The sequence below is a fragment of the Colobus angolensis genome, unplaced genomic scaffold (assembly GCF_000951035.1).
Source record: "Colobus angolensis palliatus isolate OR3802 unplaced genomic scaffold, Cang.pa_1.0 Scaffold91, whole genome shotgun sequence".
In the NCBI taxonomy this organism is placed as follows: domain Eukaryota; kingdom Metazoa; phylum Chordata; class Mammalia; order Primates; family Cercopithecidae; genus Colobus; species Colobus angolensis.
In genome coordinates, this window is record NW_012123043.1 from 1,289,864 (window position 1) to 1,302,158 (window position 12,295).

The following is a 12,295-nucleotide window of genomic DNA, read 5'->3' on the forward strand; positions in this document are numbered from 1 at the left end:
TCCACCTATATATTCACGTTCATCTATCCATCCATCTTTATATATGCTGGCAGTATAAATACCCCTTTAAGGGAGATAAAATTATTTCTATTTTGTATATGAGGAAACTCAAGTTTGGATAATTTAATCTATTGGCTATATGAGCCAAAGAAATGACAGAGCCTGAATTCAAGCTCAGGTCTTACAGTCTCTATCTGAAATTACTTTCAATATTCCTATTTGTATGAGTTCCCAGTTACAGAAATTTTGATCATGAGATGAACTGTTTCTGGCAGCTGTTTTCTTGATAGAGTCATTTCCATCTTTCCAGTTGTGGAAAAACTGTCTCATGCTCAAGGCCTCCACTCACCACACATAAAATACGTCCCCTCTACTTCCTTATCACTCTACTTATTTTTTTCAGATTATATGAAAAAATACATAATTATTTCATTTGCTCACTTGCCTTTCTTTTTTCTTTTCTTTTTTGACAGAATCTTGCTCTGTCGTCCAGGTTGGAGTGCAGTGGTGCAATCTTGGCTCACTGCAACCTCTGCCTCCTGGGTTCAAGTAATTCTCATGTCTTAACCTCCCAAGTAGTTGGCATTACAGACACACACCATGCCCAGCTAATTTTTTTGTATATTTAGTAGAGATGAGGTTTCACCATGTTGGCCAGGCTACTCTCAAACTCCTGGCCTCAAGTGATCCACCCACCTCAGCCTCCCAAAGTGCTGGCGTTACAGGGGTAAACCACTGTGCCTGTCTATTCAGTTACCTTTCTAATATCTGTTTCCCCCAAAGATAATGCAAATTTCCTGAAAACTACTATTTTTTTCTGCCTTATATTTTGTAGCACTTCCACGGACTGTCTTCCCTTTTATCTTCACAGCCTTTCTTATCTTCTAACCTACTTGACCATTTACTTATTTCTTCTGTTTATTATTAGTTATCTATTTTTCTTCACTAGAGAGTAAGTTCCATGAGAACAGGACTCTTGTTTTTCTTTTTGTAGATATCCTAAGTACCCAGAGCTGAGTTTGGCAGACGACCAAAAGCCAAAAATATTTTTTATGAATAGTGAATAATCAGTGCTTACTACGTCCCAGCCACCGTGCTACGTGTTTACTGTGAATCAACATCTTTAGTCACATTTTGGGATTTTGGGAAAGGAGGGACAAAGATAATAAGGAATCTGGCCAAGTTCCCAACTAAGAAGTGGTAGAGCTAGGATTAGAAGCTAAGCAGTCTGGCTCTAGAGCTGAGGCTCTTAAGTCACTGCATTATTTTGCTGCATTTTCACTACGTAAGAAAAGGTGAATACACTGGAGATATTTCCAATACACCCTCTCTTCTATGCCCTTTCCTTAGAAAAAGCCAGGATTTCACATTAAACTTAGTGAATATTTAAGTCAGGGTAAGTCTTATCCTAACTACAGAATGAAACCATTTTTGTCTCTTGAATTGATTTTACACCTCAATGAACAGGTAAGAGGGTTTATCTTTGTGAAGTAGAAGTCTTTCTCATCCCCTTAAGAGACTACCCTCTTCTGCATACAAAGTTAAACTATATGAGTTTGTCTCCAAAAATTATAATAACTGGATTACCTCCTTGATCCCTTCAAAATGAAATGTCTGAAAAAAAGAGAATTAAATTTACATGTGTCTTATAGAAGAACTTTATTTAATCAAGAGAAAGAGAATTGTTCTTCTGTTCTTACTCTCCTTAAATATAAAATGTTTTTATTGGCTCTGAACAATATGGCCAAAATCACAGAATTAGAACTTTATTGTATTTGACCTTATTATAAAATGTTTATTTTTTAAAACCTCACAATAAATTGAAAAATATTAAAATGTAAATACTTTGGAGGTGATTATTCCACCAGTCTAGCAAGTTGTTTGACAATGGTTCTCTGAATGTGTTATTTTTCATTTCTAGATAATTCTAAGGCACTGATAGCATTTCTGGCATTTCTGATTATTGTGACATCAATAGCCCTACTTGTTGTTCTCTATAAAATCTATGATCTACATAAGAAAAGATCCTGGTAAGAGTTGATTATGAATTTTCAAATAATAATGGTAGTAGTAATGGTGCAAATACATATCCATATGGCAGTGAGGGAACCAGTTAAATGAAATACATGAACTAGAGAGAAGACAGCATAGAGCCCACTTCATGACAGAACTTTTAATCAAAAACTTTTAATATGGTTTTATTGGTTTGAATTAAACATTAATATTATTTTCTCAATTTACTAATAATGTTGTGGACTTGTTTAATAATAACCAGTGAAAAGAATGTGTGTGTTTTTTTAGTACAAAGTGGGTCAGAGGGATCTAGGAGTGACAAAAGCAAAAGAAAGGAGGGATATGTCTGGGGAAGTTAATGTGTTTCGTTGGCCAGAAACAACCACATCTTATGAAAAACAGAAGATTTAAAATAAAATCATTTGGCTACTTATGTGCGTTTAGCAGACAAGTCTTGGTTGTTTCTTTTCCTCCCTCACCCTCCTGTCTCCTCTCTGACTCTCCTCTCTCCCATCCTTTCGTCCTCCCTCTGCTCCAGGCTCTTCCTGCCTTCCCTCTTTTCCTCTTCTCCCTTCCTCTCTTCTACTTTTCTTCTCCCTGACTTCCTTCCTTTCCCTTCAAGATATTCATTAAATGTAAGTTGAATACCAACTGAATTCTGTGCTTCTTGAGAATATAGAAACTTATTTTTCCTATTTTCACAGCAATTTGGATGAACAACAGGAGCTTGTTGAAAGGGGTAAGTATGCATATTTTTTGCTGATGAATATTCCTTCCCCTGCATTTGAATCCATTCATTTTATTTCATTTATTTATTTATATTTATTTTAAGACAAAGTCTCGTTCTGTCGCCCAGGCTGAAGTGTGGTGGTGTAATCTCTGCTTACTGCAGCCTCTGCCTCCAGGTTCAAGCAATTCTCTTGTGCCTCAGCTGCCCAAGTATCTGGGATTACAGACACAAACCACCAGGCCCAGCTACTTTTTGTATTTTTAGTAGAGATGGGATATCACCATGTTGCCCAGGCTGTTTTTGAACTCCTAGCCTCAAATAATCCACCCACCTTGGCCTCCCAAAATGCTGGGATTACAGGCATGAACCACTGCGCCCAGTCCCATTCATTTTAAATAAGAACTGGGCATTTTGAATTTAACTTGGACTTCCATTGACACAGTGATAAAACTTAAATTCCTTTACTCATTCAGCACCTGTGAAGTTCCCAGTGTACACCAAGCATTGTGCCAGGTACTGAGAGTACTACAGTGACAGGCACAGACTCTGCCCTTAAAGGGTTTGTAATCTAATAGAGGAAAGCAGATATATCAACAAATACGACGGTAATTTGATACATGCCCTAGTAGTTGAATGTGTATGATTCTATAGATATATAGAAGATAGAAAACTGTGTGTGAGGGCAGAAATCTGGTCTGTTAAGACTGTGGGGAACCAATGGACCAACAAATTAGGGAATGGTGGAGGGAAGAGTGGATGGAAGTCACAGAGATGGGGAGATGGTACATCTCCTCAAGTCCCTGCCGGGGTGGAATGGTGGCTGCTCCCACTAAAGACACGTTTATGAACAGGGCAAGAACAGCAATTTTACTTAGGAGAAGAAAACAAATTTGTTTATCTTTTTTTTTCAACATTTATATTATTTAATTTTTTAAAAATGTGATTTCTAATCCAATAAAAGGGGACAAAGTTGAACCTTTACAGAAATTGAACCTTTGTTTACAATAAAGAAATTTACTTGCTTTCTCATGCTTAAGACAGGAATAATTTCAGAACTCCTTTGTCTGTGTTAATCTGTGTTAGAAGTGTTTCCCTCTGGTAATAGCAGGTACCAGGTCTCTATGCAGAAACTTTAGGGTTGAATCTTTTGTGCTCCTTAAAAGGCTTTATTTTTCTTTGCAGAATGTAACACTATCTGACCTCTTATTACGTATTTATTCATTTGGTTGTTGATTATCCTCCCCTAACTAGAATGTAAGCTTTGTGAAAGCATGGAGGCTTTTTTTCTTATTCACTGCTTTATGCCCAGTACCAAAGTGAGTACCTAGGATTTGATAAATATTAGTGAAAAAATAACACTGAGATACGGTATCCTGAGGATTCATTTTCATAAGCTGAGGGAGGAATGAAGAGCACAATCAGTAATAAACACCTGAGCATAAAAGGAAAATCCATCTCAAGGAGTTAAGGTGGACTTGGAAAGTGTCAATGAAATATTTTATCTCAAAACTGATACTGATTGCATCTTGGAATGCAGTAGAATTTACTCATTCAGACCCCATGAAACCCTGAATGTGGCCCTCAGTTCAGAATGAATGAATACCAGACATTCCCAACAACCTAAAGAAACAATTGCATATAGCCAGTTTGATAACTGTGATTGGATAGAAAGTTTCCGTGGGCAGTAAGATAAATGGGTCGCCCTCATGGATACCTTCTTTCTTTGTCTGATAAATGGGTACAATTAATATGATTACTGAAGGAAATACTATCAGTAGTACTTGGAAGAGTAGGAGAAACATACATTTTACATATATGACAGATTAAATTCTCTTACCTTTCTAAAGCATTTGGTTTTCAAATTCCATATGCAATTATAGCTTTTTATGGTTAGTACACTTTTTACTATTTAGTAAGTTATTTCACAAACATAGTATATAATGTGTTTCATATACTTGAAGCAAAACGAATTAACACAACTGTTTCACCGTTTAGTGTAAACAGATGATCAAATTAAGCTGAGTCATAGGTATAAGGGTATTAATCATATTGTCTTATTTCATTTGCATGTTTACAGCATTTCACAAGTTGAAAATGAAAACAATATGAAGAAAAATAATAATTGTACTATAAATAAATAAGTATGGTAATTGCTATAAAATGCATATTATCAAACAAATGTGAATGTCCTTATAATGGTGATGTTTAGTCTGGGATCCCTTCTCTAAGCATAGAAAATGGGGAAGATCATTCTGGTAGAGGGAACAACATAAAGCCCGGAAGAGATCTGAAGTACAAGATTGAGCAGTCATTGATTTGTAGGTAAATGTTTGTATGTGAGTGAGATTTCTCAGATGAAATGTGTACGAGGAGGAAAGAAGCTAAAGGATTGAGTCCATGGTGTAAATTTAATGAAATGTGTATGCCCACCTGAAAGACATGTATAACTAGTACTGAATCTTTAATATGTTTCCAGATGATGAAAAACAACTGATGAATGTGGAGCCAATCCATGCAGATATTTTGTTGGAAACTTATAAGAGGAAGATTGCTGACGAAGGAAGACTTTTTCTGGCTGAATTTCAGGTGTGTGTTGCTTTTGTTATATGATGATAAATTCAACATCAAGACAATTCCACTTTAAATGTATTTATATTGCAATTTGCCTTCATAATTTATCCCACTTGATATTGCAACATAAGCAAGATAGATATTATTAGTAGATATCTATGAACCAGAAGAGAGACTCATAGAGGTTGACGAGATTATAGTGTGGAGCTAGTAAATATTTCAATGTAATACTTTATTGTATTATGAAGTTGTGTCACAAAATGTATTTGGCTGATTTTGTAGTTGTACTCTAGGTACTCATCCAAGTATCTGTTTTTAAATGAATTTGATAGTGACACAACAACTAATCCTAAATTTGTCTCTACTCAAGAGATTTGTTCTGAAAGTTGTCAATCATTACATTTTTTTAAAAAAGTGATTTTATTGTTATATAATTCCTGATCTTAATTTCAATTACTCTAAGCAAATTTTTTTAGCAATATGAGGAAAATATTTTACAGGATATCTCATTTGTTAAAAATGATCATTTTTCCTGAATCTTCTGTGATCCAAGAAATCATTGTTTCTTTCAGAGCATCCCACGGGTGTTCAGCAAGTTTCCTATAAAGGAAGCTCGAAAGCCCTTTAACCAGAATAAAAACCGTTACGTTGACATTCTTCCTTGTGAGTACTTACTGAGTATTGAATTCCCATATGTTTAGGCCACTTGATTATTCATTATTTCACTTGTTTATTTTTCTTTTCCTTAAACAGATGATTATAACCGTGTTGAACTCTCTGAGATAAATGGAGATGCAGGGTCAAACTACATAAATGCCAGCTATATTGATGTGAGTAAAAATTTGCATTTTTCTTATTCCTGTATATTTCATTCAGCTCCTTCTTTGTCTTGGCAAAATTTTAGAAATATTATTAAAAATATTTTGAAGTGAACCCATATGTCACTGATATAAACAGGAAATTATTAATATTTGCAAGGATAGTTATTTATTATGTGACTATTGGTATTGGGTATAACATAGAATTTTCCTCTACAAACAAAATTATATTAAGAATAATTTAATATACTCTGGTGCCTCTTATGTGCTAGATATTAAACTAAATAATCTATGCATGTATTTCTCAAAAGAAGCCCACATTTGCCTCAGCCATATGCCGTATAAGTGAGGACTGGGAGGCTCAGTTTAGTTAATTACCTTGTCCTTATTCACACAACTGGTAAATATTTGAGTTGAAATTCAACCAGAGTCTGACTGACTCCAAAATGTTATCCTTTAATTTAATCACACTAAATTTCAGCACACATTCCTCATCAACACTGATCATCTATCCACTGGATTTATGCAGAAATGTAAATGTCTGTACGTGGTTAATTTATTTAAAATATTTTAAAATTTAATTTATTATACAAATGTTAAATAATTAATGCATTACATAGGTTAAATAATTTTAAACAGTATAAAAATATATACAGACTGAAAAAATTATTTTTTTCTCCCCAAATCTGCCATTTTCTCAGTGTCCTCACCTACCAGAAGCAACTGTATTTTCTATTCAAATATATATGACAATTATGGTATCAGGTTATTTATGTTTCTCCATTGGAACTTGGAGCTCCCAGAAAGCATGTGTCTTCTGCTTTTAGATAGATGAATAACATATTGTAGCTGTTCAATTAATACTTATTAAATGAATGTATGCGCAATACTGTGTCATGAGATAGAAGTTTCAGGAAGTTACTTAAATTAATGTTGAATTCTTGTGACCCATGTTTCAAATTTAATCCAATGGTAAAGGCCATCTCTTTCTGAAGAGCTCCTTTCATTGCTTAGATGAATTTAGGAGTCTGAGATAATTCTGGAAGAAGCCAGTATAATATTTTATCTGCCTCGGTACTCCTTTATCTTGGTAACAGGAGCAGAGAAAGCAGACATTGTAGGTAATGAAATGAAAGTTCTCTTATCTGAAATGGCAGAGAAGTCTAGGGAATCATCATATTCCAGCAGAAATTAAGAGGTGAAAATGCGGGTAAAATCCAAGAATGATTTGTTGAAAGAAATTGAATAAACATCCCAAAAGTAACTACATGGATGGTGAGCAGGTTTAAATAGTGGTAGATGATCCTATAAGAGTTGGCAGGATATAAAATGTTGAAATGTCTAGAGCACTTTTGTAAATTACAACAGCATCCCAGATGAAGATGAAGCCTAGTGTTAAAATTGTTTGAAGTTTACAGCAAAGATACATGAAAGTCATGAATATTCTTTGCAAATGCTAACATGTTGAACACAATTAAATGCCTGACTACCAATTAATAAGATCCCCTTAATACTTTGAAACTGCCCAGAGAAATTCACAATCACAAAATGATGGATCTAAAGCAGTTCCTCTAACTCACAATTTTTCATGTTAATGAGTAATTGAACGTTCAGCAAATGACATATCTTTGCATGTGTTTTCAATAGGGTTTCAAAGAACCCAGGAAATACATTGCTGCACAAGGTAATTTCTTTGATAATCCAATATTCTTTTTGAAAAATTGTTTTATAACACTTTTAAAAAAACATTTCTCATCAGCTTTTATTTGTTTACCTCATAGGTCCCAGGGATGAAACTGTTGATGATTTCTGGAGGATGATTTGGGAACAGAAAGCCACAGTTATTGTCATGGTCACTCGATGTGAAGAAGGAAACAGGGTAAGAACCAAGAAGATTCATAGTGTGGCTCTTGGGGTTAGGAAAATAAAGTGTTGAATGGCATTTTGAAAAGCCACGTATATCTGCCTCATGACTAAACAGAGAGTTCTCTATTTTAATCAGTGTTAACTTTTATTTAAATTTTTCATACATGTAGAAAACTGAAACTTTTAACATACAAATATATGTCTGTATGCATAAAATTTCAAGGCTTCCGATTAATTAAATTGATTCTTGTTTCTTTGCAGTGTTGTTATAAGTTCAGTAAATTTCACTGTTTTAGCTTCACAAGAACTCAATACTCGAAACAAAACTGATCTTGGGCAGATAGGTGGTGAGTCATGTAATGTGACTTTAGGAGTAAAAGCCTCTCTGTCCCCCTACCTAAAATTAACCACAAGCAATCACATCTTTTTTGCTGACAAATGATTGTGTCCTCTCTTAACATGCATGTAAGCCTGGAAAGATCATCTCGCTAAAAAGTGTGAAGGAAATTCTACAGGACTTATAAGTGGGAAATAGAACATATATTAAGCATCACAGCTTAAGGTTTATATATGCTTGAACTACACAAATGTTTTGAGAATTTCAAATGAGTATAGGTTTTGTTTTCACTCTTTAAAGAAAGTTGGATAAAAATTGGCTTAAATTAAAAATTGAAATACTTAATAATTTTTTTAAATATAGAACAAGTGTGCAGAATACTGGCCGTCAATGGAAGAGGGCACTCGGGCTTTTGGAGATGTTGTTGTAAAGATCAACCAGCACAAAAGATGTCCAGATTACATCATTCAGAAATTGAACATTGTAAATGTGAGTTTGCTTTTTACATAATTTTTGTTTTGATACTGTTTTTATAAAAATATAATTATGGAATATTAAATTTGAGAAATTAAAATATATCAGGAAAATTTATTTTTGATAACCTTTAGGATGAAAAGCTGTGGTTAGAACAATAACAAAAGCCAATAGGGTCAAATTTAAGTCACTGGTCAAGACGTTTTTGTCCAAGTCAAATCGAAAGTATTATACCGTGACCCTGGAAGTATTATAAAAAGAGGGAAGGTCCATTAAATGTGTTGAATACATAATCAAATTATTAAAAGAATAAGCAATTTGTCCTTATTGTCAGTGAGTTTCTACTTTTATGAAAAAATTATATTTTTCCATAAGAGAAATGACAGAAATAGAGAACACTCTAAGAAGTATAAAGTTCTAACTATGCAGCAGAGATGGAATGTTTAGTTCAGAAAATAAGGAGGTCATTGTGGCCTTAGATAATAGTTAAAATGGAAGTCATCATGCATATTATATAATTCCATTTGTATGAAAAATCCACAGTAGGCAAGCCAATAAAGACAGAAAGTAGATCACTGGTTGCCTGGAGCTGAGGAGGTCAAACAGAAATGGGGAGTGGCTGCAAATAAGAACAGCCTTTCATTTTGTGATGATGAAAATGTTCTATAATTAGATATAAAGGTGATGGTTGTATCTTTTAGTGAATGTAATATGAATACTGAATTGTACATTTTAAACTGGTGAACTTTATGGTATGTAAAATGTATCTTTTATTTCCAACAAATGAATTTTATTTTTAATTTTTTTGGGTACATGGTAGGTATATTTATGGGGTAAATGAGATGTTTTGATGCAGGCATACAATGCATAACAATCACATCAGGGTAAATGGGGCATCCATTATCCCAAGCATTTATCTTTTCTTTGTGTTACAAACAATCCAATTATACTCCTTTGTTTATTTTGGAATGTATAATAAATTATTGTTGAATAGTCATCCTGTTGTGCTATCAAATACTGGATCTTCTTCTTTTTATCTAATTATATTTTTGTACACATTAACCATCACCATTTCCACCCCTGCCATACCCTTCCCATCCTTCGATAACCATCATTCTACTCTGTATATCCAAGAGTTCAATTATTTTAAATTTTAGCTCCCACAAATAAGTAACAATATACGAAGTGTGTATTTCTGTGTCTGGCTTATTTCACTTAACGTAAGTCCTCCAGGTCCATCCATGTTGTTGCAAATGACTATATCTTACCCCTTTTTATGGCTGAATAGTACTTCATTGTATATATGTACTACATTTTCTTTATCCATTCATCTATTGATTGATGCTTAGGTTGTTTCCAAAAGTTGACTATTATGAATAGTGCTCCAATAAACATGGGAGTGCAGATATCTCTTCAATCTACTGTTTCCTTTCTTGGGGGTATATACCTAACAGTGGGATTGCCGGATCATATGGTAGTGCTATTTTTAGTTTTTTTTTTTTTTTTTTTGAGAAACCTCCAAATTGTCCTACATAGTTGTTGTACTAATTTACTTTCTTACCAATATTGTCTGAGGGTTTCCTTTTCTTCACATCCTTGCAAGCATTCATTCTTGGCTGTCTTTTATATATAAGTCATTATAACTGCAACAAGGTGATAACTTAATATAGTTTTGATTTGCATTTCTCTGATAATAAATAATATTGACCACCTTTTTATATATCTGTTTACCATTTATATGTCTTCTTTTGAGAAATGTCTATTCAGATCTTTTACCTATTTAAAAACCAGATTATTAGATTTTTTATTATAAAGTTCTGGAAGCTTCTTATGTGTTCTGAATATTAGTCCTTTGTCAGATAGAGAGTTGGAAAATATTTTCCCTCATTCTGTCGCTTGTCTCTTCACTTTGTTGACTGTTTTCTTTGCTGTACAGAAGCTTTCTAACTTGATGTAATTCTACTTGTTCATTTTTGCTATGTTTGCCTGTGCTCGTGGGGTATTATTCAATAATTTTGCACAAACCAATGTCCTGGAGAGTTCCTCCAACATTTTCTTTTAGTAGTTTCATAGATTAAGGTCTTATATCTAAGTCTAATCCATGTTTTACTTAATATTTATATACAGCAAGAGGTAGGGGTTTAGTTTCATTCTTCCACATATGGGTATCCAGTTTTCACAGTACAATCTATTGTGGAGACTGTCTTTCCCCAATGCGTATTCTTGGTACCTTTGTCAAAAACGAGTTCACTGTAGACTTATAGAATTATTTATGTGTTCTCTATTGTGTTTCATTGCTCTATGTATGTTTTTATGCCAGTACCATGCTGTTCTGGTTACTATAACTCTGAAGTATAACTTCGAGTCAGGTATTGTGATTCCTCTAGTTTTGTTCTTTTCACTTAGGATGGCTTTGGCTATTCTGGGTCTTTTGTGGTTTCACATAAATATTAGGATTATTTTTTCTACTTGTAAAGAATATTATTGGTATTTTGATAGAGATTGCATTGAATCTGTAGATAGTTTTGAGTAGTATGAACATTCTAACAATACTGAGTCTTGAACATGGAATAGCTTTCCATTTTTTATGTCCTCTTCAATTTCTTGCATCAATGTTTCCCAGTTTTCATTGTAGAGATCTTTCACTTCTTTGGTTAAGTTTATTCCTAGGTATTTATGTTGTTTTTATCTACTGCAAATGAAATTACTTTCTTGATTTCTTTTTCAGATAGTTCAATATTGGCATATAAACATCCTGTTTTTTAATGTTGATTTTGTATCTTATGATCTTACTGAATTTGTGAATCAGTTCTAGTAGTTTTTTTGGTGAAGTATTTAGGTTTTTCCAAATATAAGATCATATAATGTGCAAACAAGGATAACTTGACCTTGACTTCTTCCTTTCCAATTTGGATGCCATGTGTTTCTTTCTCTTGTCTGATTGCTCTAGCTTGGACTTCCAGTACTGTGTTGAACAACAGTGGTGAAAGTAGGCATCCTTGTCTTTATCCAGATCTTAGAAGAAAGGCTTTCAGTTTTTCTTCATTTAGTATGATGCTAGCTGCAGGTATATCGTATGTGACTTTTATTCTGTTGAGGTATGTTCCTTCATTATCCTGTTTTTTGAGGGTTTTTTACTATGAAGAGATGTTGAATTTTATGAAATAATTTTTCAGCATCAATTGAAATGATTATATGTCTTTTGTCCTTCATTCTGTTGATAGAATGTATCACAATAATTGATTTGTGTATGTTGAACCATCCTTGCATCCCTTGGATAAATGCCACTTGATCAGGACAAATGATATTTTTAATGTGTTGTTGAATTCAGTTTGCTAGTATTTTGTTGAGGCTTGTTGCAGGGATATTGACTGGTAGTTTTCTTTTTCTTGATGTGTATTTGTCTGGTTTTGGTATCAGAGTAATACCGGCTTTGTAGGATGAGTTTGGAAGAATTCCCTTCTCTTCCATTTTTTGGAATAGTTT

At 33.7% G+C, this 12,295-nt stretch overlaps 1 protein-coding gene across 2 annotated transcripts in view; it reads left to right on the top strand.

Moving 5' to 3' along the window:
• The window catches only part of PTPRC (protein tyrosine phosphatase, receptor type, C), a 121,413-nt gene that overhangs the window by 90,528 nt on the left and 18,590 nt on the right, over positions 1–12,295 (top strand). For both annotated transcript variants that reach the window (XM_011931695.1, XM_011931696.1), the window contains 8 exons: positions 1,922–2,030; positions 2,718–2,752; positions 5,220–5,329; positions 5,887–5,977; positions 6,068–6,144; positions 7,780–7,816; positions 7,914–8,011; positions 8,699–8,824. In XM_011931695.1, the coding sequence (XP_011787085.1) occupies positions 1,922–2,030; positions 2,718–2,752; positions 5,220–5,329; positions 5,887–5,977; positions 6,068–6,144; positions 7,780–7,816; positions 7,914–8,011; positions 8,699–8,824 (683 nt within the window). The remainder of the gene's footprint in view (positions 1–1,921; positions 2,031–2,717; positions 2,753–5,219; positions 5,330–5,886; positions 5,978–6,067; positions 6,145–7,779; positions 7,817–7,913; positions 8,012–8,698; positions 8,825–12,295) is intronic.